The 22,812-nt window shown below is 42.4% G+C and overlaps 1 protein-coding gene and 1 long non-coding RNA gene across 5 annotated transcripts in view; one reads left to right on the forward strand and one right to left on the reverse strand.

Moving 5' to 3' along the window:
* Positions 1 to 13,553, reverse strand: part of MINPP1 (multiple inositol-polyphosphate phosphatase 1) — a 50,982-nt gene extending 37,429 nt beyond the window's left edge. The window contains exons 1-3 of one of the 4 annotated variants that reach the window (XR_004344232.1): positions 12,841 to 13,533; positions 8,949 to 9,146; positions 3,277 to 3,374 (exon numbers count right to left, since the gene is read on the reverse strand). Coding sequence is in view for 3 of the 4 variants with exons in the window: in XM_030334425.1 (XP_030190285.1) it covers positions 3,277 to 3,374; positions 8,949 to 9,146; positions 12,841 to 13,477 (933 nt within the window). In the remaining variant the exon portion in view is untranslated. Of the gene's footprint in view, positions 1 to 3,276; positions 3,375 to 8,948; positions 9,147 to 12,840 lie in introns of all 4 variants that reach the window. The other 3 variants (XM_030334425.1, XM_030334426.1, XM_030334427.1) reach the window with 3 other exon arrangements.
* A 233-nt stretch (positions 13,554 to 13,786) lies between these two features.
* Positions 13,787 to 22,812, forward strand: part of LOC115527052 — a 31,591-nt gene continuing 22,565 nt past the window's right edge. Inside the window, exons 1-2 of the long non-coding RNA XR_003972833.1 lie at positions 13,787 to 14,522; positions 20,784 to 21,059. This is a non-coding gene — a long non-coding RNA (uncharacterized LOC115527052). The remainder of the gene's footprint in view (positions 14,523 to 20,783; positions 21,060 to 22,812) is intronic.

Genomic DNA, 22,812 nt, shown 5'->3' on the forward strand with positions numbered 1-22,812 from the left:
TCCAAGCACACAAGTAAAAATAGTGGGGAAATAATCTCAGATACAGAGGGGAAAATTTTTGTTTAAAAAATTGCAAGAGGGGCACCCGGGTGGCTCAGTCGGTTAAGCGTCCAACTTCAGCTCAGGTCATGATCTCGTGGTTTGTGGGTTCAAGACCCACGCTGGGCTGTGCTGACTGCTCAGAGCCTAGAGCCTGCTTCAGATTCTGTGTCTCTCCCTCTCTCTGCCCCTCTCCCGCTTGCACAGTCCTCTCTCAAAAATAAACATTAAAAAAAATTTTTTTTAATTGCAAGAAAAGTTTGCCAACCTCTGCAAATAAATCTGAAAACCTGAATGATTTTTATAAGAAAATATTAAATACCAAAACTGACTCCAGAAGAGACAGAAAATCAAGATATGCTCATTACGGTATAAAATATATACAAAGTTGCAAAAAGCTATCCCACAGAAAAATACCTATTTCATATGTCATCTATTTTTTTGAAAACTGCCATTAAATCAACTTTCTCCTTTATGAATCACTATCATATATGTATATATATATATATATATATATACATATATACACACACACATATATATAACTATTACAGCCATGTTCTTGTTTCTTAGATGCATACCCAAGTATTTAAGGGTGAAGTGCTTTGATGTCTGCCAAGATTATATGTGGTAGACAGAATAAATGGCTGCCCAAAGATGTTTCCATCCTAATCCCTAGACTCTATGAATATGTTATCTTGCATGATGAGAAGGAATTTGCAAGTGTGATTCGGGTAAGGATGTTAAAATGAGAAAGCTACCCTGGGCTATTTAGGTTGGCCAATGTCATCGCAAACATCCTTAGGATAAATATTTAGCGAGGACAGTCAGAGCAGAAGATTAGCCACAGAAGCAGAGGTCAGAGTGATGGGGGAAAATGTAGGTAGCCTCTAGAGACTGGAAAAGGCAAGGGACAGATCGTCCTCTTGAGCCTCCAGAAAGAACACGGTGCTGATATCCTGATTTTAGGCCTGTTAAGATTCATTTTGAACTTCTGACTTCTAGAACTGTAGGATAATAAATGTGTATTGTTTTAAAACCACTAAGTCTGCAGTAATTCATTATGGCAGCAACAGGAAACTCCCATATATGGAGAAAAGGAAATGTGGCAAAAAAAAAAAAGGTTAACAACCAGTGAATATAGGTGAAGAATGTGAATGTTTATTGTATTATTCTCACAACTTCTGTCAGCTTCAAATTTATCAAAGTTGCAGAAAAAAAAAAAAAAACTCTTCACAAGCAATAAACAGATATAAGGATAACCCTAAAAAAACAAAACAAAACAGGAAAAGCCAAGTAGTACAGAATCTTAGAATTACAGGGGTGTTCCTGAGTAATCCAACAGTTGCATCCTTTAACAGATAGGGAAATCAAGGCATAGGAAGAGGAAGTGTAACTTTACCCAGATCATGACCTCCAGGGTTTCTGGAGCATGTGACACTACATCTCCCAGAAGAGACGGAGGCACAAAAAGCAAGAGCAAATATTTAAGAGGAGAGGGACTCGGGAAGGGACAGGGAAGGAGGTAAGCAGGTGGAGAGAAGATGAGTCAGTGGAGGCCAGGCCGGTTAGGCTCTGAGGCACATCGGCACCACTGGCGGGGAGGGGCGGGGGGCGGGGTTTGGAGCTGCGGGAGCCTGCACCTCAACCGGAAGCCGCCAGGCCTGGGAAGGGAGCAGGGGGACACAGCACCTCCTAACGGGAGAAGGATGGCCAGCAGAGGCATGTGGGCACCTGCCTAATAGTCCACCAGCTGTAGTAACTAGTAGCTGTAGTTGTTCTGCTAAAAGGTAAATTTCCCTTTGACAACACTCATCAATCATTTGTACAGCACTGAAAATTACTGCTTTATCAACTTTTTGCCCTAGAGCAGTCTGGGTAGGGAGAAAAAGGAGGTATCTTGACACAGGTGAATGGGGACCAGAAGTTTCAGTTTATACCTATACTGGGCATAATTAATTAATTTTATGGTCAAGAAATTTCTTTTAAAATTTCTTGTTTTTAAGTTTATCCATTTCCAGAGAGACAGAGAGAGCAAGTGGGGAAGGAGGAGGAGGAGGGGGAGGGAAAGAGAGGTGGGAGGGCGGGGAGAGAGAGAATGAATGAATGAATCCCAAGCAGGCTCTGCACTGTCAGCACAGAATCTGACACAGGCTCAAACTCACGAAATGCAAGACCATGACCTGAGCCAAAACCAAGAGTCGGATGCTTAACCGACTGAGCCACCCAAGCACCCCAGTGGTCAAGAAGTTTCTAAGTGATGAGTTTTTGAACAGTTACAGGAGAGGAGCAGACAGGGAGGAAATGGAACGCACCCGTTACCCCTGGTGCTGTGTCCTAGAACAGCCACCCACCCAGGGCCCTCTCCTCTGTTTCCCACTCACCTGCTCTTTCCCGCGTGAGCACACTAACACATCACATCACCCTTCATCTGGCTGCTGGTCGCTTTGGTCTTTGAGTAACAGAACAAAGCATTTGTTTACCCTCAAATGTACATTAGCTCTCAGCTTAAGAGCCTGCTTCTATCTGGCAAGTAGTACCCTTCTTTTCAAAATTTGAGGCTAATAATGGATTTCTGCGTGGAGTACTGAACGCTTTGTGTGTATGTAGGAGACGATGAAAGTTTCAGACGTCCACGTTCCTGAATGATCTATACAGACACCAGCACTCTACCGGCTGGTGCTATTCTCAGTGCTGTGAAAACAATGAACTCTCCTACCCACCTCTCTGGCTCCCAACATTCCAGAATTGACCAGAATTCACCAGAGGCCTGTCTGCCCTTCTCTTTCTAGAGTCTGAAAGTCCACAGAAAGGCAACATGAATGAAGAGAAAAAGAAGGAAATAGGAAGCAGACAGACAGAAACCATAGACGAATTACTGCCATGGAACTCAATTTGTCACAAAAACTGTTATAAAAGAAAACTTGGATTTTAACAGCTCTGTAGTCCTTTCCAGCAGTAAAATCTGATGACAGGCAAAATAGATTTTTAACCGGATGGACCCAGAAATCACATCACCATGGAAGAATGTTTTCCAAAGTTTTCTGAACCTGAACTATTTATAAGTGTGTGGGCCGTATCTGAACAATTCATCTCTTTATGCAAGGAACATTACAAGTAATCAAAGGCAGTTCATGTTCCCTACTCTGCTTATTTTTTGAAAAGCTGCTTCAAGTAACAACAACAACGATAAAAATCATGCAAAAAAAGCAAATAAACTACAAAAGTAATACTTACCTTTGCATCATCTATGTCAAAAACATCACACCAAGGAGATTTAACACCTTTAATTGCCAGGTCAAATGAACAGGTAAAAAAAGCTACCTGAATTAAATCTGGGGGGGAAAAAGAAAGGTAAAATTTGTGAGTTACTGTTTTCTGTAATCTTCCAAAGGCTGAATGTCTACAGAATGTCACGGGCAGCCAGTCAGAGGACCTGGGCACGTCTAGCATGGAGAAAACACAACTCCGCTTCTTCCTGGCCATCACAGACGACTCACTGTGTACTATCCCTAACATAAGGAACTGTCAGGAAGAAACCACGAGGAGGTACAAATTTCAGTCCAATGAAAATAAGATGCTTTCTCTCTACAAAACGGTAACTTTTTCAGGTTTTAAAAGTAAGGTGTTTGTTAAGAGCATATTTGCTTAACGAACCCAACAAGAAGTTTAATCCAAGAACTTGTTAAACAGAACTTGCTTTTGTTCGTTTTAGAGGGCTGGAGGAGGGGACATAAAGTTATAAGCTTTCAGTCCTCATCTTGAAAATCAGCAGTAAGTTCTGAACAGTTCTCTTCGTTACACAATTCACACTGTAACTGTTACGAAGGAGTAGAGAGAGGATATAAAAAGGGAGAAAACGCAGAAGGCGGTGAGGAAAGAACGGGCAAAGTGGATCAGGTCAGGAGGAAGGTGAGACAAAGGTCAAGAAGGAGAGAAACAAGCAGGGAACTCACACACTGGAGAGAGGGGGGGCTAACAGCATCCGTTTTTCAAACTTGGCTGCTCACTCAGGCAGATTTCCGAGCAAGGTACCTGGATTTTTACACTGCTAACTAGCCGATTACATTTAGATGCACCTGGAATTTGACAAGAAGGAAGAAGGCAACAAGTCCCCGGGCCATGAAAGGTGGCTATGCCAGTACCAGATGAGAGCAGTGCTCTCCGGTCACGGCAAAATGGGTGACACTCAGTGTCAGAGAGAGAGAAAGAAAGTCCGCTGAGAGACTGCCTCCTACGTTTTACTTTTATTCTTTAATTTCAGAGTCTTTCCGCATTCCCAAGAAACCAGTTTTGATTTTAAAGAACTTCCCTAAAGCAGCACATAGTACAAAAAGAATATTTAATTGAGAATACACGTAGAAGTCACTTAAAACCTTTCTTATGTAAACAAAAGGGTTTCTATTCCTAATACCTAACATACCATAGTGACTCCTAAGTGCCAAGGACCTTTGATGAAAGAGCCGGACTCATTCACACCCAGAGTTCCAGTTCTGAAACTGCGAAAGTCAATCCTAATGATCTATTCTTCCACTAGAAGGGAGTCGACAGAAAAATCTCACCAAAAAACACTTACGATGATGACAGGCTATGGAACCTAACTCTGCCACTAATCATCCTGAGCAAGTGACTCTAACCTCTCAGGTCTCAATCTCCCCACCCGCAAAACAGAAATGTGAGGAAGTCTCTCAGGAGTTACAGCTCTGACCCATCTACTATGACCACGCTGATCTCTTGGTCAGTTTTGTGGAACCACAAAAATATTTCAGATGGATCAGAGATTTAAATGTTAAAAAGCTAGGGGCGCCTGGCTGGCTCAATCAGTTAAGTGTCCGACTCTTGATTTCGGGTCAGGCCACAATCTCATTGTTCGTGGGATTGAGCCCCACATCGGGCTCTATGCTGACAGCGTGGAACCTGCTTGGGGTTCTGTCTCTCTCTCTGTCTCTCTGTCTCTTTCTCTCTCTGCCCCTCTCTGGCTTGTGCTCACACACGCTCACTCTCTCTCTCTCTCTTTCAAAAATAAATAGGGGCGCCTGGGTGGCGCAGTCAGTTAAGCGTCCGACTTCAGCCAGGTCACGATCTCGCGGTCCGTGAGTTCGAGCCCCGCATCGGGCTCTGGGCTGATGGCTCAGAGCCTGGAGCCTGTTTCCGATTCTGTGTCTCCCTCTCTCTGCCCCTCCCCCGTTCATGCTCTGTCTCTCTCTGTCCCAAAAATAAATAAACGTTGAAAAAAAAAAATTAAAAAATAAAAAAAAAAAAAAAATAAAAATTAAAAAAATAAAACATTAAAAAACTAAAATAAAACAAAGGAGAACATAGGAAAACATAATAATCTTGGGTTAAGGAGGATTCCTAGGCAAAATACAACACTGAACAGCCATAACAAAAAGACATACATGGCTACGTCAAAGATGTAAAGTGTATAATCAAAGGCACCATAAACACAGTTAAAAAGTGTGCAACAAATTAAGAGAAAATGTTAGCAACATACGATACGGAAAAGACTTATCCTTTGTAAAGCAAAATTAAAGGACATATAATTGACATATCCATAACACATAAAGGGCACCAATGACCAATAAGAAAAACAAAAAACAATCCAATAGAAAATGGACAAGGTAATGAAGAGGCAATTCCCAGAAGGAATGCAAACAGCCAACACACATATGAAGAGAGGCTCATCCTCACAAGTAACCAAAGACATGCAAATTAAAGCTACATACAATTTTTCATTAATCAAATTGGCAAAAATCAAAATGACTAAAGGGGCGCCTAGGTGGCTCAGTTGGTTGTGTCTGACTCTTCGGTTTTGGCCCAGGTCATAATCTCGTGGTTCCTGATTTCGAGCCCCACATCTGGCTTTGCGCTGACAGCATGGAGCCTACCTGGGATATATTCTCTCCCTCTCTCTCTGCCTCCACTCCCCTACTCCCTCTCTCAAAATAAATAAAAAATTTAAAAAATGACTAATAGTAACCACTGTTGGATAAAACAGGAAAAGTGAGCATCTCATATATTGATATAAATTTTTCTACACTTTCACAGAACAATTTGGAAATATACGTCAAGAGGTAAAATATGCACTGTCCTTAACCCAACAACTCCAACCTACAGTATTTATCTTACAGATAAATTCTCCAGGGCAAAACCCAGACTGTAAGAATGTTCACTGTAGCATCATTCAAAAGAATGACAAACTACAAAAAACCTCAGTAGGAAAGTGATTTCCTATAAAAAGAATTTGCACTGTATTAGCTCCAGCTCCCTCCACCAGTAAAATCTGACGGGTTAAATAAGTTTTTAATTATCACTGACCTAGAAATTCAATTATATAGCCTGTGAAATAACACAAAATTCAGAACAAGACAGATCTGTATAAGACAGATACTCTACTAGGTAAAAATGATTATATACATCATCATCCCTCTACGTTTAAAAAAAAAAAAAGAAAGAAAAAGCATTTAAATAGCTACAATATTTTTGAGAAGTTACTCTGCCAGGCAGTGTGCTAACGCTTTATGTGAATTAAAGAATCCTTGCGATAATCCTAAAAGAAAGGTACAATTCCTATACCCATTTTACAGAGGAAAAACTATGGCCTAGAGATATTAAGGAACTTGCCAAAGACCAGAGAGTTAGTCGATAGTATAACAGGGTCAAGATTCAAATGGAAACAGCCCAACTCCAGAACCCATGATTTCAACAACCACGCTTAGAGCCTCCAGAGAGAAGTTGCTCTCAGCTACTCCATCAATAAAACACAACATCTGTTTCCAGTCAGAGACCATTGTTTTTACAAATTTTTTTTTTTTAATGTTTATTTATTTTTGAAGGAGAGAGAGAGCATGAGCGGGGGAAGAGCAGAGAGAGAGAGGGAGACACAGAATTCGAAGCAGGCTCCAGGCTCTGAGCTGTCAGCACAGAGCCTGACGTGGGGCTCGAACTCACAAACTGTGAGCTTGTGACCTGAGCCGAGGTCGGCTGCTTAACCGACTGAGCCACCCAGGCGCCCCTAAATATCGTTTTTTAAAAAATCTTCAGTCTTACCACCCACTAACAGAATAATGGCTAGACGCTACTATAGTTATATAATGGAATTCCGTACAGAAGTTTAAAATGTAAGACTAAAATCACACACATTAAATGAAAAATAAAAAGGTGAATTAAAATTGAATTTCAGACTGCTATCATAGTTTGACACCATTCACGAAAGTTTTAAAACCTGCAAAACGATATCCCATTTATGTACAGGAACCTAAATATAATAACTGGCATGGGATGATTTAAACGCTCAGTTCGTAACAATGGTTACCACTGGGAAAAAAAGAAGAGGAATGAAATCCTGAGAGGGACCAAAGGACCTCAAATGATTTAAAGCGACTCACTGAGGCATGTTAAAATTTGATAAAACTGAGTTGTGGGTATACTGACGTTCATTAGATTAGCCTTTATGACTATACGTTTAAATGGCTTCCCATTAAATAATTGATTTTTTTAAAGATTTTATTTGCAGGGCGTCTGGGTGGCTCAGTCGGTTAGGGATGTGACTTCAGCTCAGGTCATGATCTCACACCTTGTGAGTTCCTGCCCCGCGTTGGCTCAGAGCCTGAAGCCTGCTTTGGATTCCGAGTCTCTGTCTCTCTCTGTTGCTCCTCTGCTAGCACCCTGTCTCGGACTCTCTCTCAAAAATCAACATTAAAAAAAAAAAAATGTATATATATTATATTTTTATAATATATATATAATATATATATTATATATATATAATAATATAACATATATATTATTTTTTTAACAAGATTTTATTTGTTTTTTAAAACAAGATTTTTATAATATATATAATATATATTATATATATGTAATATATAATATATATATATTATTATTATTTTTTTTTTAAAACAAGATTTTATTTTCAAGCAATCTCCACATTCAATGTGGGGTCTGACCTTACCACCCTGTGACCCACAGTCACATGCCCTACTGACTGAGCCAGCCAGGTGCCCCTAAAATAAATAATTTTTAAAGCTCTATAGGTGATCTCAATGTTTAGCACCTTTAAGGAAAGAGAAAAAAATTCAATTTTAAATGCTAGTCTCGCATCTTCGCTATTTTGATGCTTACAAAGCATTCAGGCTCCATGATTCTAATCTTTTTCTCCTTCATTTCCTACTTCTAGTCTTTTGGAAACTTATTTACAACATACGAAATCCACAATCTTTGCATGCACATTTGTCAACTTCTGTAGTGTGATTTATAAATTCTTAGAAATCAGGGGAAAATCTTATTACTTTTTCTTAAGTTCCTATAGGTAGGTGACCACGTGCCCTGGCTTTCTACCTGCGTTCCCAGCGTAAGTATTAATAGTGTCTTTCAAGAGTCCCAGGTTGCATAACAAATTGCCAGTCAGCCCATCCACTGCAATACCTACTGAGAGACACAACTGTTCATTTTTTTTTAGCATCTCTAGGCTTAAAAGCCTCAAACAAAATACCCACAGCACTTTGCTTTTCACTTTCTAATACCCTCTTGAAACATTAATCTGGACGTACTTCTCAACAGCTTCAAAAGCTGAAAAATTAATATAATATTTCACTTGGGAGATAATTCAAAAATACACTTTTTGTTTTATAAAGTATGCTTACAGTTAAAGCTTTATATACCTCTGCCCTCAATAAAAAAGTTCCAGGATATTGCAAGACTCTTGTATATTAATTTACATACAGTTCAAGGAAGAATACGGGACACACAATTTTCTTGACCTAGAACATATGATCTTCTTAGTGTAAAATCAATTGTGGGCCTTTAAAAGGAATAACTTTATGCTTCCATATTTTTTCATTTTCAGACTTCAAGAAACATTTAAATTATTTCAGAGTTCAAATGAAAGATAAGGGGCACATTACCTGCATTTAAATTGTTGACTGGCACTTGCAAAGTAGCTGCGACCTTTTTTAAAATGTTCTGCATTTCTGGTCCCGTTTTGAAGGCTTCTACATGATAAAGTGCCGTGGCATTCTTTTCCACTTCAGTTAAAAACTTCTCACAGTGATCGAAGAACCTCATTAGTTTATCATTAATTCTTGGAGGTCCACACTCCATATCTGAGAGAAAAAAAATTATTTATTTATTATATATACCATTGACCTAAATGACGATCTCAAATTATTGAAAATTTCAAGTGTGAAAAAGAACACTAAAAACCTGCTTATTTATTGGCGTGTCTGAAATAAGTGCACACTGACCAAGGAAGGGCCAAACTGTGGAATGACCGTAATTCATGAGAGTCTGTGGTAGAGAAGACTAAAGAAACAGAGGATCAAATACAAAATAAAATGTTACCGCATGCAGTACTACACAATGAAAAAAGGTAGCTGAAATAAGTATTTTCTTAAAGAAAACAAAAATAGAGATGAAAATCATCAAAAGTGCAAAAGTGTGTTCTATTAAGTATTACTTCTGCCAGGCACAGAAAACTTGAGAAAGCAAATTCAAAATTAGCAAAATTCTTAATTACAAAGTGAGAGACGAATTCAACCGATCAAATCTGTTTTTCTACCCTAAGCCAAAATCTAAATAGGGTGTTTTATTTTCTCGATTAACGTGCCCAATGCTGTTACTTTCCAAAACATTCCACTTTGGACAAAAACTACTGACAACAGCACAAAATACAGGAACTGAGTTTCAGGTCTTCCATTTCACGGTGCTTCTAATTTTGGCTTATTTTATAATGAAAGTTCCCAAAGACCTTCTATTTAGGTCTTGGGAATTACATATTTCGCCGATTTGGCAGTGAATATGTATTGTAAAAGCATCTGCAATCATGCGTTAACTACCGGGTACCCTTTAAGCTTTTTCGGTCATATTCAAAACACATCCATTTCAGTCCTCATTTCTCCAACAATTTACCATGAAAAGAACACCAAGAATACTACTTCTGTCTACAAAATGAGAAAATGAATGAAGTTATTATTTTGCTTTGGATGTGGGTGTGAAAAAAATATATGGATGGATGTGTGTCTATCCATTTTCAGAAGATCCTGAAATGGATAATTTTGCCCACTTTAACTGCCAATTGGATTACAGTTCCAAAAACATCTTGACTTGGAAGTAAGTGACCTTTATCATCTTTCTCTGTGGACTCAAAATATGGTTTCCCAAGTGGACCTGGATATTTCATCCTTGCTATTATCTCATTACGGCTGCTCTTTAAACAGAAAACAAACAAAAAAAGCTATTGTCCTGTTTCTGTAAGAATACAAAACCTAACTCAGTGGCTTCTCTCAAAAGCCTGGATGTACACAACAGGCAAAACAATGGTCTATGGATTATAATGATGTAGCTAGACAAAGAGTTCAATCTCTAAGAACTCATCTCAGGAGGTCCAGGAGCCCCTTTTTGGTATATACTGTATATATTGTGCTACACTGAAGTATGTTCTGCTTTTAACGTTCAGCTCACAGATTTGTGGGGCATCTTCACTCATGTTAATCATTAAAAAGCACAATTCAACAAGTGACTAAACACAAGTCAGCCGACGGTTACCCGCACAGCAGTAACAGGACGCAGGAATGACCTCCTGGAAATGGTTGAGCTTCGTTGAGAATGCTACTGAGAAACGGCAAACCAGTCTACTCCTAATTTACTTTTCACTGGGGTTTAAAGCTAAACAATGTCTCACCTCATCTCTGACCTTAAAAGTGGCCAAGAAAACATGAACAAGCACGTTGTATTTTTCATCTTCATTTTTAAGTCACGGGACAAGTGGAAGGTAGAATGCAGGGCATAATGGCTAGGAGCCCATGTGCTGAATCACATCTCCCGGGCCCATACCTAGCCATATGAAAGTAGGCTAATTATTTAGTGTTTCTGTGTCTCAATTTCCTCTTCTGTTACATGGGGAGAAAATACTGCCAACCTCAGAGAGCTTTTGTAAGGATTTAGTGAAATAAATGTTAGGCATGCCTGGCACATAGCCTACACCGTAGCTGGCCTTAAGAGTATGTGATTAGTATCTGTGACTATTAAAAATTTTCTGAGGGGGGGGGCGCCTGGGTGGCGCAGTCGGTTAAGCGTCCAACTTCAGCCAGGTCACGATCTCGCGGTCCGTGAGTTCGAGCCCCGCGTCGGGCTCTGGGCTGATGGCTCAGAGCCTGGAGCCTGTTTCCGATTCTGTGTCTCCCTCTCTCTCTGCCCCTCCCCCGTTCATGCTCTGTCTCTCTCTGTCCCAAAAATAAATAAACGTTGAAAAAAAAAATTAAAAAAAAAAAATTTTCTGAGGGGGGGAAAAAAGGCACCGGTTGGAGGGAGAAAAAGAAGACACTGATTCCTGGCCTGACTCTAGTCCTCAAACTCACCAAGGACAATCAACAAGGCATATTCTGGGGCCCGGCTTCTTCACCTGCGGAATAGACAGTCTCTCTTATTTTGCAAAAGAGTAAGTGATGGAATAAATTAGGAGAGAACTGAGCGCAACCGTGAATCACAGCTAAGGGATGCTACTCTACAGTACATACAAGAACAAAACAGAGAAAAAAGTGATGAGGGAGCCTGGGGCGGGCTGAGGACAAAATGCAAGCTAGCACACCCCCCCCCCATTCTGCCCCCTGCAGGTGGGATCTGTGTGATAATCCTCAGGCTCTCCTGGTGACCAAGGACAAAGGACAGGAAAGAAAACAAACGGCTAACTGATAGAGATCACAGTCATACGGGACAGGAGTCTCCATCAGTTTACAAATATCTTAGTAAATACAAGAAAAAATCTTATCGAGAGCATAATCTCCAGAAACCTGTAGACTCAGTTTCCTGGAGCCCCAACATCCCCCTCCATAGTGATGTGGGGAACAAAGGCAGAAGGAAATGGTAGGTAACATCAAATTTCTTTATAAACCTGCAGCCCATGGGCAAATACTGGAGACAAATACAGAGTAGAACATTTCTCCAGAACCCCCTACTGCTAATGCCTTGCTAGAAGGAAACAACCTTAGCTAGACTGGAGTCCTCTGTAGCATCCAAGTCCCTCTGGAGGCCTCCCTTTTGACTTTATCTCCCCATCTCCGGAGTATAAAACCAGCCATTCTTCACAACCCCAGTGCAGCTCTTCCTGACCACGCGTCCTGTCCCCTGCTTTAATAAAATCACCTTTTTGCACCAAAGACGTCTTCAAGAATTTTCTTGGCCGTAGGCTCTGGACCACCCCACCATCAGCCAAAACCTCATCAAAAGCACAGCAGTAAAGAAAGTTTGAGAGTAGCTTCCTTATAGCAGGATGTGGGTCAAGAACCAGCACGTAAAAAGGAAAACAAAACAAAACAACCCAATAGTATCAGAAGCAAAGCCCGAGGAAGAAAAGTCCTAGGTTGTATTTACCAAGTGCGCGCGACTACACAACTATGGAACTAGCTGCCAGGGAGGGAGGAAAGGCGAAGGTGGGTACTCAGAGGGTGCGCACTTCTATTAGGGAATGGTGGATCAAAGAGTGCCCCCCTCCGTCTCCTTTCTGGTAGAACGCCCCAACACCTACGGCCGTGTCCCGCCCACACCTGATCAAAGGACAAATGAATGTGTGCTGGAAGCCGGAGGTCGCTAAGTCTTGAAGGGGTGCTGGGTGGGGGGCGGGCGAGGTGAACGGAGTCCGGGGAGGGGCGGAGGCTCCGGGGCACAGAGGGAGGTGAGGGGAGCCCGGAGAGGAGCCGGGGCTCCGGAGACGGGGGGAGGTGAGGTGAGCCGGCGGCTGGGGAAGACACGGAGCGCGGAGGAACCCAGGCAAGGGGCCCCGCCCCGGGCCCGGGCTGTCACCTGCGACGTCGGGCGGCGGCAAGCCGGGGTGGTAGTGCTCCCACAGCCCCTGCAGGAAGGCGGCGCCGCTGTCCACGCAGCGGTGTTTGGAGCTGGTGACCAGATGCAGGCGGCCGTAGTTCTCGAGGCTGAACAGGGCCGGGAAGAGGGAGGCCAGGCGCAGCGCCAGCTGTCGCATGTCCTGCCGCCCCTTCTCCACCAGCTGCCCGTCCATCCAGTCCGCGTACCACAGCGGCCAGTCGGCCAGCGCGGCGCCCAGGTCGCGGCCGCCGGCGGGGCCAGCGCGGCCGTCGCCGGACGGGCGGGCCTGCAGCAGGCCGTGCAGCTGCCGCAGTTTGCGGATCTGCTTGGCCGTGGGGTAGCGGGTGCCGTGGCGGATGAGGGCGACCAGCTGCACCGGCGTGCAGGCGTCCTCCAGCAGCTCGGGGTCCCTCCGCGGCGCCTCGGGGTCCGGCAGCAGCCCGGGGTTGGCATCCTCGTAGCGGGTCTTGGTGCCGAAGTAGGGGCTGAGCGCGGAGGCCGCGGGGTCGTCCGGCTCCAGGAGGGAGCAGCGCGAGAGCGACGAGAGCAGCGCCACAGCCAGGGCCGCGACCGGTGCCACGGAGACCTTGAGGAGGCGCGGGGGGCCACGGAGCATGGTGCGGCGCGGCCCGCGAGGGGCGACGTGCGGGCCGGGGTCGCAACTTCCGGCTCCGGCGGGCAGGGGGCGGGTCCGGACGGCGCTTCCGGCCTGCGCCCCCAGGATTCGCCGCGCGGCGCGGGCGCGCGGGCGGGGAGCGTCGAGGGGCTCGGGACGCCTGTGGGTCCGGTGGCGCCGGGACGGCCGCTCGCGGAGCTTCGGAGACCTGTGGCTGAGGGGCAGCCGGCGTCGGCTTGGCCTCCGGCGTGGGCGAGCTTCCGCGTAGCAGACGCCTCCCAGGCTGACTCGAGGGCGCCCCCGCTCTTTGAATTTCTACGGCGGGAATGCGTCGGGACTGAGCCCGAGTCTCCCGAGGCTGACTCGTGCCCCCGCCCCGCCCCGTTCATCTGCGTGTCTGAAAACGTCGCGTTTGAACCACCCACGGCCAGGGCACCTGAGGCGGTTGTTCAAAAATGTAGCTCCCCGGGCCCCGCCCCGGCGTGCCTCCCGAAGTCCCAGGCTCTTCTCCGGTTGCAGTCTGAAAATAGCACACGGCGAGGCGCAAGGGGGACCCGAAAGGGGCTCTGTCCTGCAGGAAGTCTAATTCCCGAGCCTTTGGTGGTATTGGGACCTGGGCCAGAGGAGGTGACCTCAGCCAGACAGCACCCCGGGATTGTGCTCGTTGATACCAGAGGCTTACAGAGCAGAGACACAGCGACCGTCATCTCCTGGGCGCACTGAGTCACAGCCCAGCAGGTTGACTGCGTTACTAAGTGTGAGCTAACCTGCTATGTGGAGCAAACTCTGCGCCCATGTAATTACATACTCCAGTCAGCGGCTGGGTTTGTTCATACGTTCTTGCTCAGAATCTTTGCTCCAAGAAAAAGGGAGAAATGATAAATCGGAACCACACTTTGGTTTCTCCACTTGAACACCATTTCGTGCGCTAGTTGGGAAAAGAATAAAGATTGAAGAAGTCCTACGGTGATGCGAATTGAAGGAAATTTGGATCCTGTTTTTGTAAGGTCGCTTTTCTTTCAAAGACGCTACTACGCTGCCCCTGGTAAGCCCGCGTCCGTCTTTACCTCTTTTCTCCTTGGTTCAGAGAGGTGTGCCTCTGAATGTTCGCCACTGAAGAAAATGGTGGAAAATCACCAATAGATTCTAACTTGGGACGCTGCAAATTTTAAGAGATTCGTAGCAGGAAGTCATCTTCACATGGACAAGTGTTCTTTTTTTGTTAGGCCATTTTGTAGAACGTCTGAATATTTGTGGCCACTGATCAAGAACTTGACTCAAATTAACATTTGGTGAACCTTTTCTTTGCAGACTTCCTAACCCTTACATTAAAAGCAAAAAAATTTATTTACTTATTTTGAGAGCAAGGGGTGGGGTGCATGCGAGCAGGGAAGGGACAGAGAGAGAGAGAGAGAGAGAGAGAGAGAGAGAGAAAGAATCACAGGCAGGCTCCACACTGTCAGCGCAGAGTTGGGCTCAGGGCTCCGTGTCACTAACGGTGAGATCATGACCTAAGCCAAAATCAGGAGTCAGATGCTTAATGGACTGGGCCATTCAGGCACCCCTAACCTTGACATTTTATAGGCTGAAATGCTTGATAATACTTTTAAGTGCATTCAGCAAGCATTTACACCAGATGCATTTTGTTATATTTTGCTTAATGTATGCGCCTAATAACGATTGCCTCCCATGACTGATCTTTAGATCTGTATGTGTATGTAACCACATACAGAACCACTGGCACACATTCTTTTACACTAAATTTGTCCCCAGCTTGATTTTTTCCTTAAATTAAAAAAAAAATTTTAAATGTTTATTTATTTTTGAGACAGAGTGGGGGGGGGTGGGGCAGGGGGCAAGGAGAGAGAGGAAGACGCAGAATATGGGGCAGGCTCCAGGCTCTGAGCTGTCAGCACAGATCCTGACGTGGGGCTTGAACTCATGAACCGTGAGATCATGATCTGAGCTGAGGTCAGAGGCTTACCCGTCTGAGCCACCCAGGCGCCCCCAATTTTATTTTCCTTCTCATTCTCATTCTTCATCTGCTAGTGTTACGCTGATTTATATATTTGTTAAACCTATTCCCATCATTTTGATGTTATGACAAGGTAACAAATGATGAAATTAAGCAATGCCTTCATGGTTTTTGCTAGGAAAAAGCCAGAGATAGTATAAAGAGGACAATGAATATATATATAGAAGCTTTAGATCCAGACTCCAAGCTCGGCCCAGCATTAACTGAGTGATCTTGGGAAGTAACTCAAGTCCTCTGAGCCTTAGTTTCCTTATTTGAAAATTAGGAATATTAGAACCTATATTGTGGGATTATTGTGCGAATCAGAGATGACATTTAAAATTCATATAACAGGGTGCTATAAATAGTATTTTTATCATTAATAATGTTCACTGATATTATGTATTATTATTCCTGCACTAAGATGCAGAACTCTCTAACAATTACAATGTATCACCTTACTTTTGAACATTAAAGTGAATGACTTTCAAAAGACATGCATCAAAGATCATTTCATAATTTTCTAATAATAAAAATCTTCTCATCTTACTTAAAATGTGTTTCTTATTTTTAAAGCAGTGAGTAGCTTTTGAGAAGTCTTTTTTTTTTTTTTTTTGGCATTCTTTTTTTTTTTTACATCCAAGTTAGTTAGCATCTAGTGCAACAATGATTTCAGGAGGAGATTCCTTAGTGCCCCTTACCCATTTAGCCCATCCCCCCTCCCACACCCCCTCCAGTAACCCTCTGTTTGTTCTCCATATTTAAGAATCTCTTCTGTTTTGTCCCCCTCCCTGTTTTTATATTATTTTTGTTTCCCTTCCCTTATGTTCATCTGTTTTGTTTCTTAAAGTCCTCATATGAGTGAAGTCATATGATTTTTGTCTTTCTCTGACTAATTTCGCTTAGCATAATACCCTCTAGTTCCATCTACGTAGTTGCAAATGGCAAGATTTCATTCTTTTTGATTGCCGAGTAATACTCCATCATATATACATATACATATATATATGTGTATATATATATATATGTGTATATATGTATATATATATATATATATATATCACATTTTCTTTATCCGGTCATCCATCGATGGACATTTGGGCTCTTTCCATACTTTGGCTATTGTTGATAGTGCTGCTATAAACATGGGGGTGCATGTGTCCCTTTGAAACAGAACACCTGTATCCCTTGGATAAATGCCTAGTAGTGCAATTGCTGGGTTGTAGGGTAGTTAGATTTTTAGTTTTTTGGGGAACCTCCATACTGTTTTCCAGAGTGGCTGCACCAGCCTGCATTCCCACCAACAATGCAAAAGAGATCCTCTCTCTCCGCATCCTCGCCAACATCTCTTGTTGCTTGAGTTGTTAATGTGAGCCATTCTGACAGGTGTGGTATCTCATTGTGGTTTGAATTTGTATTTCCCAGATGATGAACGATGTTGAGCATCTTTTCATGCATCTGTTAGCCATCTGGATGTCTTCTTTGGAGAAGTGTCTCTTCATGTCTTTTGCCCATTTCTTCACTGGATTATTTGTTTTTTGGGTGTTTGATAAGTTCTTTATAGATTTTGGATACTAACCCTTTATCTGATATGTCATTTGCAAATATCTTCTCCCATTCTGTCGGTTGCCTTTTAGTTTTGCTGATTGTTTTCTCTGCGCAGAAGCTTTTTATCTTGATGAGGTCCCAATAGTTCATTTTTTGCCTTGGTTTCCCTTGCCTCTGGAGACGTGTTGAATAAGAAGTTGCTGCGGCCAAGATCAAAGAGGTTTTGCCTGCTTTCTCCTCGAGGATTTTGATGGTTTCCTGTCTTACATTTAGGTCTTTCATCCACTTTGAGTTTATTTTTGTGTATGGTGTAAGAAAGTGGTCCAGGTTCATTTTTTGCCTGTCACTGTTCAGTTTTCCCAGCACCACTTGCTGAAGAGACTGTCTTTATTCCACTGAATATTTTTCCTGCCTTGTCAAAAATTAGTTGGCCATACACTTGTGGGTCCGTTTCTGGGTTCTCTATTTTGTTCCATTGATCTGAGTGTCTGTTTTTGTGCCAGTACCATACTGTCTTGATGATGACAGCTTTGTAGTATAGCTTGAAGTCTGGGATTGTGATGTCTCCTGCTTTAGTTTTCTTTTTCAAGATTGCTTTGGCTATTCAAGGTCTTTTCTGGTTCCATACAAATTTTAGGATTATTTTTCTAGCTCTCTGAAGAATGCTGGTGTTACTTTGATAGGGATTGCATTGAATATGTAGATTGCTTTGGGTGGTATCGACATTTTAACAATATTTGTTCTTCCTATCCAGGAGCATGGAATCTTTTTCCATTTTTTTGTGTCTTCTTCAATTTCTTTCATAAGCTTTCTATAGTTTTCAGTGTTTAGATTTTTCACCTCTTTGGTTATATTTATTCCTAGGTATCTTATGGTTTTTGGTGCATTGTAAATGGGATCGATTCCTTGATTTCTGTTTCTGTTGCTTCATTGCTGGTGTATAGGAATGCAACTGATTTCTGTGCATTGATTTTATATCAAGCAACTTTGCTGAATTCATGAATCAGTTCTAGCAGTCTTTTGGTGGAATCTTTAGGGTTTTCCATATAGAGTATCATGTCATCTGTGAAGAGTGAAAGTTTGACCTCCTCCTGGCCGATTGGGATGCCTTTTATTTCTTTGTGTTGTCTGATTGCAGAGGCGAAGACTTCCAATAGTATGTTGAATAACAGTGGCGAGAGTGGACATCCGTGTCTTGTTCCTGACCTTAGAGGGAAAGCTCTCAGTTTTTTCCCCATTGAGGATGATATTAGCATTAGGTCTTTCTTATATGGCTTTTATGATCTCGAGGTATGATCCTTCTATCCCTACTTTCTTGAGGGCTTTTATCAAGAAGGGATTTTGTATTTTGTCTACATCTACTGAGAGACTCATGTGATTCTTGTCCTTTCTTTTATTGATATGATGAATCACATTGATTGTTTTGTGGATATTGTACCAGCCCTGCATCCCAGGTATAAATCCCACTTGGTCGTGGTGAATAATTTTCTAATGTATTGCTGGATCTGGTTTGCTAATATCTTATTGAGGATTCTTGCATCTGTGTTCATCAGGGAAATTGGTCTACAGTTCTCCTTTTTAGTGGGGTCTTTGTCTGGTTTTGGAATCAAGGTAATGCTGGCTTCATAGAAAGAGTTTGAAAGTTTTCCTTCCATTTCCATGTTTTGGAACAGCTTCAAGAGAATAGGTGTTAACTCTTCCTTAAATGTTTGGTAGAATTCCCCTGGAAATCCATCTGGCCCTGGACTCTTGTTTTTGGGGAGACTTTGATTACTAATTCTATTTCTTTACTGGTTATGGGTCTGTTCAGATTTTCTATTTCTTCCTGTTTCAGTTTTGGTAGTGTATATGTATGGAGTTTGTCCATTTCTTCCAGATTGCCCATTTTATTGGCATATAATTTCTCATAATATTCTCTTATTATTGTTTAGGCAACAGGCCCTGCTCATCGTTTCATGTCTGTATGTTGGCTGCTCTTTGAGATAGTTGCCACCCATACTCAGTCAGCTAGTACCCAGGAGTTTGCATGGTATAAAACGTGGCTGCCCCTTGGCAAAGACCATGGATGGGTTGCCTTCTCTCCTATGGCGTTGTGAGCATGATAGCAATGTATTTGACAAATCTACCATAACACAAGAAGTTGAATGGAAAATTAATGGTTTGGGTTCCTTGAAGAGGTGACAGAGCATGGAACCAAGAGCACAGAGAACTTGATTTGGACTGAAACAAGAGGAGACCTTATTTCCCAAGAGAAGATTGGAGGGATGGATGCACAGGTTGATAAATTTTCTTGGTCTATCAGGAGGGAATTGATGGATTTCAAGCTGATGGCCTCAGTTTCCTCAATGACTTAGGACGCAAGACTAAAGAGATGGGACAGTAGGATTTAGGTCTTCAGAATATGGAAATGGCTTGGATTTACAACTGAGAGGAATGGGAAACACAGAAAGTTAGGTGGTCAGCTCTGGGAATCCAACAGAGCGTAGAGGACTTGAATTGCTTGCGGTAGTGCAATTTTATCCAGAAGTGGACGTTGCCTGTTGTGTCTCCCAGAGTGGAAAAGAAAAAATTTCAATTCTGTTGTTCTACATTATTCTAATTTGTCTTAAGCAGAACTTTTCTGGGACATCTGGATGACTCAGTGGGTTAAGTATCTGACTCTTGATTGCAGCTCAGGTCACGATCTCACAGTTCATGAGTTGGTTCAGGAGTTTGAGCCCCACATCAGGCTCTGCGCTGACAGCATGGAGCCTGCTTGGGGTTCTCTCTCTCCCTTTCTGTCTGTTCTTCCCCACTCTCTCAATCTCTTTCTCTCTCAAAATAAATACATAAACTTAAAAAAATGTAGAGCTTCTCTAATCCATCCATTATATTAAAGAATATGGTATTTTTCCCAGATTATTCATAGGATTTCTAAAATAGTCATTCCACTTTTAAGATTGCATGATGTCAAATATAGTATTTTAAGTTACATCTATAATGCTTTTAAAAAAGGTTCCTAAAGAAGATGGCTTTCTGATGCAGAAACAATAAAGAAAGGAAAAGGGTAAATACTATGGGGGGAAGGGTAGACTGTCTGTGTAAGCATAGAAAATATCGATTAAAAAAATGGTTTCTGGGGGCGCCTGGGTGGCTCAGTCAGTTCAGTGACTGACTCTTGGTTATGGCTCAGGTCCTGATCTCAGGGTTCATGAGTTCAAGCCTGCATCAGGCTCCGTGCTGACAGTGTGGAGCCTGCTTGGTATTCTCTCCCTCTCTGTGCCCTTCCTCCATTTGTGCTGTCTCTTCCTCTCTCAAAATAAATAAATAAACTTAAAAAAAATTTAAACCGTGGTTTCTGAAATTAGGCTTTCTGGTTTTCAAATTCCAGCTGCATCACTTAATATCTGTGAGATCTGGAGCAAGTTAAACTGTTGCCTCAACTGAGGATAATATCTATATCATAGGGTTGTTGATAGGATTAAAGGAAGCAGTTTACATAAAGATGTGCTATAGTTCCTGGCCCCAAATCAGTATGTAATGTTTACTGAGCACAATTAAGATGTTTCTTATTGTCGCTTTTCCTTTAGCCAAGTAAACTGACAATGGCCAGTTTGTCATAGATCTTTGTGATCTCACAACTACAGTAAGCAACTAACTTCGTGCCTGTGCCAAGAAAGCTTTAACTCTAGTATCATACTGCCCTGCTGTTTCACTTTTCCTTTCCTGGTCATTGATTTAGTGCTTATTTGTTTTTTATTGCAGTAGAAATAGCCAAAAGAAGAAGGGACCATATGTATGGATGGGGCTGGTACGATCCATGCTTCAACAGCAGTCCCTTCAACCTTGCTTGAATGTGGAGGTTCGATAGACCACCAGACTCCAGGGATAAACTACCTTGGCTTGAAAGGAACGCTATCATCACTGATAGCTGACCACTATGTTGTTCGCCAGCATATGAAAGCTACGCTGAATTGTTTAACAACGTTGTGTTTCAACTGATGAGTAGAAAACTTCACTGAACCATGCACAATAATGGAGGTGACCTTCTATTCTACATTCTCTATTATACCTTGCTATGGGAGTTATTTTGCAATGACAAAAGTTCCTGTCTAGTGTCTTGACACATCTTAAGATTTTGATATTGGGAATTCTTCCTTCCCATCGAATGTTGGTTCTAAATCCATTGAACTATTTTAAGTGTTTAAATTGCCAGTATTCTTTTTGTGCTTTGCTATTCACTTTCTGGTCCTGGTCTACAAGGATTTTCCTGTACATGCCAGTACTGTTGTTCAGAGACATCATTTCCTTGAGAAAGAAGTCCCCTCCAAAATGTCTTGTTATCCCATCACAAAGATGAATAATGTGTTCTAAATCCTGGTAAAAATTTCTCCTCTTCCTTGTGTTTTTCTTTTTTTTTTTAAATGTTTTTTCAACGTTTATTTATTTTTGGGACAGAGAGAGACAGAGCATGAATGGGGGAGGGGCAGAGAGAGAGGGAGACACAGAACCGGAAACAGGCTCCAGGCTCTGAGCCATCAGCCCAGAGCCCGACGCGGGGCTCGAACTCACGGACCGCGAGATCGTGACCTGGCTGAAGTCGGACGCTTAACCGACTGCGCCACCCAGGCACCCCATTCCTTGTGTTTTTCTTTTTTTTTTATTTATTTTTTTTTTTCAACGTTTATTTATTTTTGGGACAGAGAGAGACAGAGCATGAACGGGGGAGGGGCAGAGAGAGAGGGAGACACAGAATCAGAAACAGGCTCCAGGCTCCGAGCCATCAGCCCAGAGCCTGACGCGGGGCTCGAACTCACGGACCGCGAGATCGTGACCTGGCTGAAGTCGGACGCTTAACCGACTGCGCCACCCAGGCGCCCCATCCTTGTGTTTTTCAAGAACAAGCATAGACAACGGCAATAATTTAAACATCTTATTTTTCCCCGAAATGTTAGCTTTCCAAAATGGGAAGATCTCTTTGAGTGATTAGATCTTTAAGATAATTGGTTAGCTGACTTTAAAGCCATCGTTATTTCCTTATTCCCAAGAGCAGAGAACTTTCAGAGAAAAGTTTATTAGTTCTTCTTTAATACATTAATAAGTTTCACGTTGTCTCACTGGCCCACGCATGAACCAATCTTTCAGGTTTTGTCACTGTTTTCTTGTAACATAAACCCGTATTTCTTGGGTTGGGTTGCTTTGCCTATACTGTGTATCAGTAGGTGTTTCTAAGCTAGGAAAGCAGTGTAGGCATCTATGAACTCACATACTTGGTGGCAGCATCTTTAGTAAACAGGATAACTGCTCCAACTGAAGCAACCATTATGGTTCCATAAACAACACCCGTCTTTCCCCCGCCTTTTTTTTTGTCTTATATCTTGCACTGCCTTGTCTGATTCTGTACTCTAGGAGATAAAGCAGTTACTGCTAAATCATTCATTAGTTAATACCTTAGATGCAAGAGCCATGGTGAAAACTTGGTTGATTCTCAGATATTCATGCCTTGCATTAAGTAGACTGTCAGCAATTATTTGTTAAAAGGGTGTAAGTATGAATGAATAAATGACATAGAGCAGACAGTATGGGAAGGTGAAATGTGGTAATAATATTGCTTTGTATTTATGCAATGCAATTACCTTCCCAGCTATCCATGACATTGTGGATGTGGAAATCAAAACAAAGGTTAGGTGCCTTGTCTAAAGTCATCTCATCTAACTAGTACTTAGTAGAACCAGTTCTGGAATGTTTCAGTGGAAAGAGCCATCTTTGTGTTTCTTTTCCTGACACCTACCCC

The sequence above is a fragment of the Lynx canadensis genome, chromosome D2 (assembly GCF_007474595.2).
Source record: "Lynx canadensis isolate LIC74 chromosome D2, mLynCan4.pri.v2, whole genome shotgun sequence".
NCBI lineage: Eukaryota > Metazoa > Chordata > Mammalia > Carnivora > Felidae > Lynx > Lynx canadensis.